This window comes from Stegastes partitus, unplaced genomic scaffold, assembly GCF_000690725.1.
Source record: "Stegastes partitus isolate 25-593 unplaced genomic scaffold, Stegastes_partitus-1.0.2 Scaffold459, whole genome shotgun sequence".
Taxonomy (NCBI): Eukaryota; Metazoa; Chordata; class Actinopteri; family Pomacentridae; genus Stegastes; species Stegastes partitus.
Window position 1 is genome coordinate 96,942 of NW_007578190.1, and position 13,294 is coordinate 110,235.

Below are 13,294 nucleotides of genomic sequence, written 5' to 3' on the forward strand. Positions count from 1 at the left end.
CGTTATTGTCTTTTACTTTGGTTTTTAGGGAATGCCAACATCTTTTACCTTCCAGTCATTGTTTGTGTGATGATTTGAAACTGAGTCTTCCAATGTGTCCCACTTTAATATATCTTGTATAAATCCACATACTCAGCAATATACCGCTGTTCTCACCTACAGACATGTATCAGGTATGACTCTTGTATTCTGAATGGCAGCTGTGAGTCTTGCCTTTGGCAGCAGTGTTGATATTGTTAATAGATGACCACCAGCAGCAATAATCTGAATTAAAGAGGCAAATGTCCATTACTTTAAAATGTGCATTTTTATCTTTCATGTTCTTTTGCAAACACAACACATGACCGAAGCACAGTCGAGGTAAAACGCCACCAGATGTCCCCGTATGTCCTCAGATCAATCATTCTGGGCTGCAAAGTTCAGTGGTTAGAGTATCTTCCATTCTTGATTGGAAAACTGAAATTAAGATGAATTACTAACTTGTGAGGATGCGCCGGTGGGGATCCAGCACGTTATTAAAACCAATATGGTGATGCATTATTTCAGTTCTTTAGTCTCAATCCGCATGTGGTTTAAAACACCAAGTACTTGTCTTTATACTTTCACGTCTCTGTTCATTTACCTGTAATTCTTTCACGCAGTATTTCCAGGCTTCCACCGAACTGTCAGGATTTGCCAATAAAACTAATGTGTTTCTGTTCACTGCACGAGCGGGCTGACTGTTAGCGTCAGAGAGCACCGTCATATTTACACCACTGCAGCAAACATGCTAACAGACAAGTATGTGTGTGTGTGTGTGTGTGTTTTGTTACCACCCAGGAAGTCGGCGTCGGTTCACCAACCAACAGTGTGAGGTTTAGCAAGATGGTGACAGACGGTGTCACTTCCCAACATGAGTCACGTGTGAAAAGAGGAGATACAAGTGCAATTTTAAAAATTCTTTTAATTTATATCTTTAAAATTAAAAACATCTGAATTGCATTCTACCACCTCCAAAGGCACAGTCATACTTATAGCAGACCAAATTCATAAAACACTGCCACCGAACATCTTTTTTCTCAGTTTGTTTTGTACATAAGAAACAATGCACTATAAAAATGACTAAACAGTTTTTACTGGGTAAACAATGGCCATTCTGTATGCTGTAGATCACTAACAGACTGGAGTGATATGTACTCAGCTGTGGTAGTATTAGACTCCATAGAAAGGATCATGTGCTGGTCTGAGGCTGCCAATGCCTGTTGAAAAGACGTGCATTGCAGCTGTTTAAAGACATAGTATTGAAAAATTCAAAAATGACATGTTTGCGACAACCAGTCTTGACAAACAGTGTTTAAGAAAATGGATGTTTGAAGCAAAACAAAGCCATTGGCAGGAGGGCGGAAACGCAGTGAGACGAGGGAAATGAGTGCTGGTGGAGGACTGTGCAGAAAAAGCCGTCAGATCTCGCACCTCGCATGAAATTCTCTGAACCGTACCGAGTGGCAACAGATGTTTGCATGAAATCTGACACCTCCACCTCACCGTGAAGAACACCGAAGACTTCAATGAAAATTAAGAACATTTCAGGTTACTCTGTCTGAGTTTTAAAGACAACAGTCAACATGTGCAAAGAGGCAGGGCCTTAGCCTGTTTGTGGAAAGGTCATGGGATATGATGTAGGACTGATAACTGGACGTACAATCACAAATCAGTAATGCACGCAAAGGTTGCTTACAATGTGTGACAACACAGCACCATACACTGCACAAGAGGTTCACTTAGTGACAACAAAAGTCAAAATAGTGGATAAATATACAGTAGAATATAAGTATATCACCGTTCTTACTCAGGCACAGTCCTCCTTAAAACATAGAGAGAGAATTAAAAAACAACAGGATCCGGTTTGGCACACACAAGGAAAAACAGAGAAATAAGGCAAGAAAGCAAAATGAAAGAAGAAATGAGGCCACAGAGGAACTTACTGGATGGGAAGGATTGAAGCACTTTGAACATAAATATGACACATACAGTACCTCTCTCATGGAACAGATGTTCAGTAAAGGAGAGAGGATTTTTTGCAGCAACTAACGGGAGTCCCTATTCCACAGCCATAGCTTTGTCTGTACAGGTGTGTAGCAGCTGCGACAGGCACTCCAAGAACACAAGAACGTTTCCTTTACAGGCCAATAAAATCAAACAGGAATTCTACACACGCCTCCCAAATCAAGAACTTGAGTGTCTTAGAAAATATCTACAGAACAGTCAACACTTGGCATGACTTACAATCACACAACCATGGAAAGCATGTTGAGTCAGCCTCCAGAGAAACAGCAGAGCGCTGCCACCACAGTGCTCCGACAGCAGACAGAAAACAGACAAACCCACCTAAAATCCCAACTGCCTGCTGTAGTGTTCAGCTGTCTGAGGTCCACTGTGCTGCCTCCTCCTGCAGACGTTACCTTTACACACACATCACAGTATTTAAAGACCACTTTGATACGGCAGTGACAGGTTGAGGAGGATCGAGGGCGAGCACAAGTTTCTCAGCGAGGCTACAGGTGGCAATGCAATGGGAGAAATAAAACATGCCTGGCTTTGTTCATTTTTACAGATTCATACAACTGAAGGTGGAAACGCTCTGTGTGTCTGTTTGCGTTGAGAGACTCTGGTGTTTGAAGCCACGTCCTATTGCGCTGCCAGTGATGCTGGATGTAGTCAGCGGTGCCAACAGCTGGTTGTGCCGTACAGGCAGCAGCAGTTACTGACTGAGCGTGCTTTGATTGTGTGTTTGTGTGTGCCTAAACAACACACACAATCAAAACAGTACGCAGCGAGTGTGTGCACACACATCGACAAGATCTATATACATGTGTCAGGTGTATAAATTAGTGTTCTTTGTACATCTGTGTGTGTGTGAGATCAGTATAATCGGCCCACATCTGTCGGTGTAACAGTGCCGCTAGTTGTCAGCTGACCCGGTGGTGAACAGGACTCTCTGGTCAGTTCTGGCCAGCTTGGCCGGCGGCTCCAGAGACTCCTCTCCCAGCACGGCACCGTCCGAGGGAAGGCTCAGCTCCTGACCTTCTTCATCACTTTCCTCCTCCTCCTCTTCTTCCTCTTCTGTGACGTAACAGAGATGGTTGCAAAGCATGCTGGGAATGTGACTGTAGTTAATGTGACTTGAAACAGAAATGGTACCGACCTTTGTCAGGATCCAGCTGGTTCAGACCCCGGCCTAAACTGGCAAACTAATGGCAAGATGGGAGAGGGTTAGCACGGCATATGTGACTTGTGTTATCCTGTTTGTGTGTGTGTGTGTGTGTGTGTGTGTGATGATACCTCTCCCATAACAGCAATGGGGGTCTCTCCTTTAGCTTGGGCCACTCTGTGCTCTATCAGGTAGTACATGTACTCATCATACAGCAGGCGGATCAGGTGAAAGGATCCAAAGCTGGCTGCACTCCTCAGGGTCAGGTCTCTGATCACCATGGAGCTGGAGAGCAGAGGTGGTGGGTCAGCTGGTGTCACACCTAAACCAGTATCACTTCTCTACACACAAACAGGAAGTACCATTTCTCAGCACCTTTTCCTCCAAAGTATGAGTCACCTGTCTCTTAATGATTCTCATGATGATCAGATGATTTGCTAATTCATGACCTGAACTTATCATGAACTCCAACACATGATTTTTGTGCTTCAGAAGGGAAGTAGGGATACGATTGTGAGTTGAGAATGGACACTACAGATAAAATCCTCCTTATCTTATAACAAGGGGGCGGGGGAGAAGAAGAAGCCTATCCCAGCTGACTCAAGGCAAAGGCAGGTTCACCTGGACAGGTAAGCAGTAGGAGGAGAGGCGACGGAGCTAACCACCGAGCCACCGTGCAGCCTCTCATAATGACTGATCCTGTAAACGCTACATCATCACACCTGTAAAAGGACCACTTCAGAAGGAAGAGCTTGGCGGCCTTGGGGAAGGCAGGGCTGTGCTGGTAGGGCTTCAGCACCTGGGAGACCACACCATCCAGCCACGCCGCCCACTGCTCCAGTGAGTTCTGCTGCTGCAGGGTCAGCTTGAAGTCCTGCTCCAGCCGCTGGACCACTCGGTCCTCACACCTGCACACCCACGAAGCCTGCTCCTGCAACGGGCAAGCAGAATGAAGGCAAAGTGTCAGGACCAAGGCTCACACCTGCTATGAGTTTTACTAGCGGAGGGCAGCAAGGTGGCTTCATGTTCACACCGATTATCCTTCAAACACACGACTCAGGTTACAGGTATGAGTGGAAATCACTACATGTGCTGCAGAAGGGTCTTTGACCAAGACATTATACTCAACACGATGGAAGGTGTATCTCATCACATGCCTTTGAGAAAAGGGGAAAAGTGGGCTCGAAAAGTGACACGAATAGACAGAATGATTGACACTGACTGAACAAGAACAAATGAAACCTCATTGAAACCACAAGCTGCAGCAGAAACTGTGGCAGATGCATAACAGAACTCCAAAGCAGGATTGCAGCACTGACACTAGCAGTCATGTGAAGTTGCACCAGTGCACCGACTGACTAAACCAACCTGGACGTTCGCAAAGTCCACACGGTTGAGGTCGGAGAGCATCTGGTTGATCTGGGCTGTGTTCTGGAGGACAGCGCGGGCGGCCTGGGCAAGGTGGTTCAGACTGGTGTAGCGACGCAGAGTTTGGGCAAACGCATTGGCTGATGTTACCTGAGAGAGCAGCAGGAGGAAGACGGAGAACATGAACACAGTTCTACAAACATCCTAACATAGCAGAAGGAGAAATGTGTGCACAGTCCTGCTCTGGTCCCTGACGGGGCATGAAAGAGCTGCACCTTATATAACACTGTCAGATTCAGGGATGGTGACAAAGCTTCACAATGAGACCATTACCAAAGAAAATGTTCACAACCCGCTGCTTTCCAGAAGCAATGATTTGCGTGATTTCATTGTTATTTTCACAAAAGCTGCACAGTAGAGCTGACGAATAATGAGGCTGACTTTATGTAACATCAACGCAGGCCCCCATTCAAGAAAGCACACCAGGGAAACTCCCAGACATCTAATAACTCCTGAGCATGCAGTCAGACTCAATTACAGCATGCTTTCATAATGTCTGATCTTCAGAAAACAGCTGATCGGTGGCTCAGAAAGCACACTGTTGAGCTCATCCAGAGGGACTGTACCTTGATGCGAACCATCTCCTCTGGGATGTTCATCATGGCATTAGTCAGCCAGCTCTCCAGGCTCTTGGCAAAGTTGCGGATGGCTTGAGTTAAGGCACCTGTGGGCAGATCAGAGTATGTTTACATTTGTTTCACCAGGACAAAGGATCATCAGACACACGGTCAGCACAGCTGCATTTCTACTGGACAAACACATTTACTGGCCATGTATGTGAGGAGCTGGACTTCCAGCGTTTCCAAATTACAGAGATGTGGAAAATATTTCTTTGGCAGCACTATGGTGGCATAAAAATCAAGACAGTTCCAATGAGCAGCAGTCAGAGTCTGACTAAAAGTGAAACTGAAAGGAACACATGTAATCCCAGTGACTGAGTTTTCACAGCAGAGCAATGAATGGAAAACACTGTGTTGCTTCACATCAGAGCCAGAACAGCAGTCCGGATGTTTCAACTAAGAAATCAATCATGTCAAAGGAATGCTGAATTATTCTAAATGTCAGAGTGTCTGTGTTCTCTCATAGGTTTGTTCTTATTCGCTGCAGGTGGCGGCGAGGTTTCAGCATAGTTCTGTATTTGTAGTAACATATTTGTAGGCACAATATGATGCGTCACAGCTTCTTGTGGAGCCTTACTGGGGATGGGTCTGAGGACGTCAGGGATGAGGATCTCCACCAGGCCCTGGTACAGGCTGTTGTCACAGTCACGGCTCCAGCGCAGCACTGGGTCGTACTTGCACAGTAACACCAGGCAGGACTTTGGGAGACGCTTCTCTGACTCATCGTGACTGTTAAGACACACCCAGAGTCTGAATGGACAAACTGCTGCTGCAACAGGAACTGAATTTTCTTCCAAAGTTGGGACAAAATCTGAATCTTGACTGAAACGTAAGCACTCACACAGCCAGTGTCGCATCTCCAGCCTGACTCTGGCTGAACCTCCAGAAGGTCTTCCACAGAGTCTCCACCAGGGTGAACTGCAGGTTGACCATCACGTCCAGGATGGCCTGACAGAGCACAGAGAAAACCTCTCAGTGACACACAGATGTGGCATTACTGGACTTGACCCTTGATTTAGACAACGTGACGTTTCCTTTCTCCAGTAAACATTGTCAGTTAGGGTTAACCCTAACCCTTTACTTTCATTCTAAGTCCTCTGTGACTCACTTACAGTACAACTAGACAGAAAAGTCAGCCTTATGGTTACCTCACAGTGTTCTCTGTACAGCAGCTGAAAGCTCTTTATGTGCTCCAGCTCGATGCCCTCTGGTAGAGACTTCCCCTGGAGGTCGATGTCTGGGAACTCTGGAAGAGCTCTGGATGCATCTGGACACAGGACAAACAACACTGAATGCTCAGAGGGGAAACCTGTCCGTGGACATGAGGATGCTGTTTTAGAACACATGGGGGACATACTGTAGTGTTTACATGGAACATAGAGAAATGTGGTTCGGTGTTGATTGGTAGCTAAACTCACCCAGGAACTGCTGGTACTGCTGGACCTGGGTGCTGATGTCCACGTGTCCTGAGCCCTGCTGCTGCTGCTGCTGCTGGCTTGCTCCTGCTGCTGTGCCATTGGTCATTCCTTCCACTTTGTGCACAGGCTTCAACCTGAAAGGAGCGGGAGGAGAAGGACATGACACATTCAGGTCCAGACAAACGCCATAAATAATGAATATGATAAGACCAGCAGGTGCCGGCAGTCACAGGAGCGTTAAAATAAACATATTTAGTGTGAAAAATGTAGGAAAAATAAGATTCAGTGACAGCTGTATAGAGGACATAGATTCAGAAGGAGAAATGGAAAAAGACAAATGCTAATGGAGTTGTAATGATACAGAAAATGTGCTTGAATGTGGGTGAGGACATGTGAATGTGTACCTCTGTTTCTGAGAGAACGGCTGTTGCCTCATGGCCAGATGTTGCTGGTCCTCCATCAGACGGAGAAGGGAAGAGCCCGCCTTGATTCTCAGCCCATAGTAGTGGTATTTAGAATTACCCCTGCCAGAAAAAGAACATACATCAACTGTAGCCTGCTTTTGCACATCTCCTAAATGTGTAGAGAAGAAAGCAGGAGGGTGAGGACCGGCTTTACACTTAAACTACATGCTTAGTCTAAAATATATGCCTTCAAACCCCAAAACCTGCCAACGGGCTCCAGAGGAATGGTTCTTCAAAAGAAATCACTAAAACTACACCATTTACTGGAGCAAGGAACTGCACCAAAAGAATTGATCTTCAACTTTCCACCGGTCCTGGAGCTAATCATCTGTGAGGTGACATGCTGTTTTGTGGAAAATGTAACCAGATCTAAGTGTGAAATTATGACATTTCATCAAAAATAACTTCATTTTACACGGCAAAAAAAAAGCCACTTGATCCTGATCTGCAACCAACAACTCCCAGGGAAGTGAACCGGGCTGAACTTCTCTCAGATATGAGACAAGAGTGGAAACCCACGTAAAATGTAAGCAGTCGAATATTCATAGTCTGTAAGCACTTTCTTTTTTTCATTTTTGTAGAAGAAATAATCGAGGGAATTGAACTTTAGTTTGTTTAGGAATGTTTTTGTCCATTCTAACTTAATTGGATTATATATTATTACATTTTTGAGTTGCTTCTGCTTCTAGCCGTGATTGTGTTGTTTCCACAGCAAGTCAAACTGTGACATGAGCTCAGGGTTCAGAGGACTAAAGATGTTAAACTTCACAAAACAAAATACCCACACATACAGTGTCTATAAAGGTATGATAATTCAACCCATACTACCAAGTATTTCTAAAAAGCCTTTTCACTCGCTCTCCCTTCCTTTGTCAAACTCACCCACACACATGCTGTCTGTCTTCATGTCTACCCACATTTCTTCCTACACAATCAGACATTTTGCAGAGCTTCAGAGAGCTCTATAGATGTTCCAAGACTAATCTCCATCAATCTCCTGCTGGAAACTATGCCTGCATGTTCAGTCATTTGGATTTGTATTCATATGGATGATATACATGTTGAAATGAACCACACAACTTCTCCTGCTAGCGGTGGTGGAGGGACTCTGGGGCAAAGTGGTATCTCTGCATTTATCCCTCTGTGTGCATGCCTCCTTTTTGCATTGATATTTGCTTATAAAAGAGCAAATGAGGCAGAAAAATACATTTAAAAAACAGCACATTTGTAAGGACTAGAGGGCACAACTGTGTTGAATGCACGTGTGCATATGGTCGGTTAGGTGTGACGACCAGTCTTACCGTGTACCCAGGCGGCGTGTGCGTAGCCCCATGAACACAGATCTAATGAGCTTCCCGAAAGACGCAGCGTTCACAGGCTCCAGTTTCTGCTCCTGGCAGTGCAGCAGGTAGTGGCAGTAAAGGGTGGACCGTGGCAGACTCACACCTTCAGCTGTCTCATAGTTGTCCAGCAACCACTGTACCTGACACACAGGCAACGAAACCAAAACATAGCTGGTGCAGTTAGCAAAGCCAATAGATACCAACGGCAAAACACACCTCAATTTATGTGCACACAATCATCTCATTAGCAAACACATTACGCACTTTGTCGGCTTCATATGCAGAACATGCACACACATTTCTCTAACTGTTAAATCGTACAAACACAAATCGATCATCCAGGAATGAAAAGACAAATACATCCGTTTGCGTGCCGTGGCATACAACTTTGGTATGCAATGAATCAATGACCTGGAATAGTGATGGGATGTCTGCCAAACACATTTTGGTTACCGCTATCATATGGGATTCGATATGATGAATTTAGGATGAACAATATAGGGTTGGAGCATTTCAGGCACATTAAAAATGCCCCTCATCACATGCACTGCAATGATATGAAAATGATGAGGTCATGGTTTTGTTTTCTTTGAGGAGGAAATCACAGTTAAAGAATACCGTATCCTGCAAGTTTTAATGCAATCAATACTCAGAGTACAGAAGTTTTCTGGTGGCATTTTTAACTGTGCTTTCTATTCGACAAAACTCAACTATGACGTCATCAGTGTGCGCCACCAAAGGGTTGTGTGGATGAGAACAAAACGAGAAGAAATTCCTGCGCTTGGCGCCTCTGCATACCTTCTTGTCTGCCGACGGCACGCTACTCTCCTCGCCCTCTGTAATACTCACAGTGGCTGGGGAGGCGCGGGCGGTGTGAGAGTAGTTCTGACTGTTGCTAGCTGCCCCTCCACTGCTGCTGCTGCCCAGCATGTAACCCCCCTGGATCACATAGCTGCCTGCTGCGCCACCATTGGTGCCTGCCCCATCCCCTGCCCCGTTGGTGGTACCACCTGCCGTCACCACCGTGGTTCCTCCCCCGGCTGCACTAGTGGGCTGAGCCACAAACATGGATACGCCCCCTGTGGTGCCGGCAGTCACAGAGACAGTCAGAGGTGTGCCGGGGGTGGAGGCCTGGGAGCCCGAAGTGGGCTGACCTTCATAGTATGGGGCAGCTGTGGTCTGGGTGTACAGGGGGGTGTCAGTGTAGGGGAAGGTGCTGGAACGGCTGGATGAGACACATGTAGAGTCGTGTTAGAAAGCAAGCAAACTGATGAAGAAGGTCAACTGTAAGACAGAAAGAAAGGTTTGTCTGGACATGTGCTAGAAAACGATGGTTGTATTCTAACATGGTGCTGGTGGTGTAGTTCGTGTCTCCTCCTTCCACATACTGCACTTGATTGGTGTACACATGTTGCACTGGCACTGATGTGAGCTGCTGCTGGACCTGAGGAGTGAACCAACACACACACACACACACACACACACACACACACACACGATATCCAATGAATCCTTGCCCACCTTTTTAGACCACATCAGCTGTTTCATTACCCACAACCTGAATGTCTTTGGTGTGTCTTACAATGAAAGCAACATGCTCGTGTTAGCCACAGAGACGTTCTCTGTTCCCTTAACGCTACAGCAGCGTCTCCCTGACCTACTTGGAAAGTGGAAGCTGAAGTCTGCAGTGGAGGCTGACCGGGGCCTGAGCTGGTGTCTGCAGAATGATCTTCTTTCTTTTTCTCAGCATACACAGAGGGCAGGTAAAACTGATGGGGGTCCGGGTGGAGGTAGAGGGGTGTGCAGTCTGCTGGTGCCTGGGCCAGGCATCCTGGCTGTCCTGTCTCATGATGCAGCTGCCTTTCTAACTTAAACCTGACTAACCTGATCTTCTCACCGCAAAGGGAAAGCTGAAACGTGACGGGTTTGACCGCAGATATGAGAGCTGACGAATACAAAGCCAAATTGTGAGGAAGTTGCAGAGCTTTAGATGTGTCAGACTTCACGCCGATTACACATTTTGTGATGTCAAACGGTCATGACTTGTTTTTGTTTTCTAAAAATGTGTGTTGGTCGGTGACAGTACAAGTCATTGTGAGACATCATCGCCGCCCACCACGAAGGAACTGTGATGTGCATGTGTGTGCCTTACCTCCTGGGTGATGTGAACAGGCTGCAGACTGGTGACACTGAGCTGCGTGCCTGGCTCAGTCTTGGCTATCTGGGAGGTGGCCTGCACCACGGACCTCTGCTGATATAAAGACACCTTCAGTGCAGGGGAGTTTTAAAGTTAAGAAAAAACACTATTTGGTGTTGTGTGCACACTTTACCTGCTGAGCTGTCTGTACCTGCTGAACAACCTGGGTGGGAACTCCTGTCTGCACCACGGCTGGAGGGGGGCTGGAGTCGGACACACTGTCACTTGAGTGAAGGGAACCCTCTGAAAGATGAGGAGGCATGTAAGTACGTGGGCAAGTGATTTGCATTATTTTACAGTTTTTTCTCAGTCCCTTTGGTTCACTTCTCAGATCAGAATTGAAATTCTGAAAACTACGAGTTCAATCTTCACATCATTGTGTCGCTTGTGCAGTTTGTCATTTCTTTGAACGAGTTATAAATGCTTTGGTACATGGTCCATGCTGTACGTACATTCTCTGCTGTTTCCTACATTATCAGCTGCTCATATCATGCTGATCAGAATGTATGATAATGGGTCTCTGTTGGATAGTCTCACCCCCACAACGCTCAGGCATTAGCTCATCGCATACGTCTTTACAAGGTGTCAGAATATGTCGAGCATATTTCTATACATTTCCATCAGACTTGTTTTCTAAATCTGTCCTGAATTGGCAAATTGTTCCCAGGTGGGTCTAAACTTTCTCTGATGAAGGGAAATGTGTGCAGCATCACACAGATCAACTAATGATCAACCAGTTTTCTGAAATAGCTCAAAGGTGCATCTTATGAACCATCAACTGGCAGGTATAGAGGAAGACTGCTCTGTAGCTCCTACAGCACTGCATGTACAGTTCTCCCTCAGGAGGCTGCCCTATGTTCACATTTCTCCTTTAGTTGTTTGTCTCTGTGCCGTGCAGTGCTGTCTCGTCCTTTCTGTATTGCAGTGACATGGTCTGTCAGCTAACTACAGTACAAAGAGTAAAAGCTAAATGTGAATCTGGTCCAGTCCCTTGCAATTAATCTCCCACATACACTAAGGCAGGGGTGGGCAATCCTGGTCTTCGAGGGCCACAGTCCTGCATGTTTTAGATGTTTCCTTCTTCCAACACACCTGATTCAAATGATCAGGATGGTTATCAGGCTTCTGCAGAGCTTGATGATGAGATGATGATCATTTGAATCAGGTGTGTTGGAAGAAGGAAACATCTAATACTTGCAGGATTGCGGCCCTCGAGGACCAGGATTGGACACCCCTGATTTAGAGCCAGTAACTGCCTGCTGCAGGTGATCCATGAGGTTTTGCTATTCGTACGAATTGTTTTGAGAAATGCACTGACTGTTTTGCAGATGTCGAGGATGATTCGAGAAATGTACCAAAGCGACTGAGGAAGACTGCAATTTCATTAAGTCGATGATCTGTTGCTATTTTGTGATTCCAATTCTTGTCGCCAAAACATTTCAGATGTTTCGAGGTGTGATGCTTAAACGTGTGTAAGTAACTTAGTTCATGGAAAATGTGAACAAATCTCACCTCTTAGGAATATACATTTACTAAATTTGATAAGTTAAATCAGACTTACGAATGATTTTTATAAAAAAATGTCTTTCGAAATCGGCTACTCTATAAATAGAGATGCTAATTTTCAACTGTCCAGCATCTCTCGACACAGAAGTCCAAGGCTATGTTAAGAAACCCAAACACATCTACATGTTTACACTATTGATAATATTACATGCTTTTGCAGCAGCACATATATACAAATGGCAACGGTTGTGCAGTAAAAAATATGTACTTGACCAGTAAAATGATGACTGAGGATTAAGAATCTCCAGTTTCAAGACAAGAAACCAGTAAAGTTTGGAGGTGAAATGCTGCTTGTGTGCCCACAGTGTAACTCCAAAGCCTGGCCTCGTCTATGTTCGTGTAAAAACATGTGATTATATGTGATGCCGAGCCTTTACCTGTGACAGTAACGACGATGTACTGAGGGGTGCTTTGAGCGTTTCCAGACTGTGTGGGGGAGCCCTGGATCTCTGCAGTCACATACTGTGTCTGAGCGGGCTGGGCCTGTGCTGTGGACGGGGCTTGACTACCAGCTGCAGGCTTCTGAGGGCTGATGGAAGGGGCTTGTTCAGTGGGAGTAGTTTGACCTGTGGGCGTGACAACAGTGGGAGTAGCCACAGTAGTCTGAATCTCAGCCAGAAACTGAGGGGCAGCTGCAGGTGTGGAACTGGCCTCGGGTTGGCCTGGCGTGACGGTAACGGCGGCCCCCTGGGTTTGGGCTGCTGGCTGGATCTCACCTACGTAGCCTGAGGTGGCCATTACAAGAGCTGGGAATCACCCTAGGGAGAAAGAAACAAGCGACACATTTCTGGTGAATCCATCCATCCATCCATTATCTATACACCGCTTAATCCTCACGAGGGTCACGGGGGGGCTGGAGTCTATCCCAGCCGACTTAGGGCGAAGGCAGGGGACACCCTGGACATGTCGCCAGTCCATCGCAGGGCCACTTTGTACCAGAACAAATAAATCTTAGCTCCAAGTAAAATCTTTTAAAATGTGTAACTAGTACTGCGCTGGTTATCCTTTGGGGTATGAGGACCAACTTGTAACTGTACAGACAACACTTGGAAAAGTGAAAGTGTCAAA

General features: G+C 46.0%; 1 protein-coding gene across 1 annotated transcript in view; it reads right to left on the minus strand.

The window, feature by feature from the left end:
• Nucleotides 1-923: 923 nt before the first annotated feature.
• The window catches only part of rfx1a (regulatory factor X, 1a (influences HLA class II expression)), a 14,232-nt gene continuing 1,861 nt past the window's right edge, over nucleotides 924-13,294 (minus strand). Inside the window, exons 2-18 of the mRNA XM_008286559.1 lie at nucleotides 12,604-12,984; nucleotides 10,794-10,903; nucleotides 10,616-10,711; nucleotides 9,810-9,907; nucleotides 9,313-9,688; nucleotides 8,422-8,603; nucleotides 7,061-7,180; nucleotides 6,657-6,790; nucleotides 6,387-6,505; nucleotides 6,080-6,186; nucleotides 5,816-5,967; nucleotides 5,185-5,282; nucleotides 4,559-4,708; nucleotides 3,913-4,121; nucleotides 3,322-3,475; nucleotides 3,185-3,230; nucleotides 924-3,102 (exon numbers count right to left, since the gene is read on the minus strand). Coding sequence (XP_008284781.1) covers nucleotides 2,942-3,102; nucleotides 3,185-3,230; nucleotides 3,322-3,475; nucleotides 3,913-4,121; nucleotides 4,559-4,708; nucleotides 5,185-5,282; nucleotides 5,816-5,967; nucleotides 6,080-6,186; nucleotides 6,387-6,505; nucleotides 6,657-6,790; nucleotides 7,061-7,180; nucleotides 8,422-8,603; nucleotides 9,313-9,688; nucleotides 9,810-9,907; nucleotides 10,616-10,711; nucleotides 10,794-10,903; nucleotides 12,604-12,964 — 2,673 coding nt within the window. The 5' untranslated portion in view covers nucleotides 12,965-12,984 and the 3' untranslated portion in view covers nucleotides 924-2,941. The remainder of the gene's footprint in view (nucleotides 3,103-3,184; nucleotides 3,231-3,321; nucleotides 3,476-3,912; nucleotides 4,122-4,558; nucleotides 4,709-5,184; nucleotides 5,283-5,815; nucleotides 5,968-6,079; nucleotides 6,187-6,386; nucleotides 6,506-6,656; nucleotides 6,791-7,060; nucleotides 7,181-8,421; nucleotides 8,604-9,312; nucleotides 9,689-9,809; nucleotides 9,908-10,615; nucleotides 10,712-10,793; nucleotides 10,904-12,603; nucleotides 12,985-13,294) is intronic.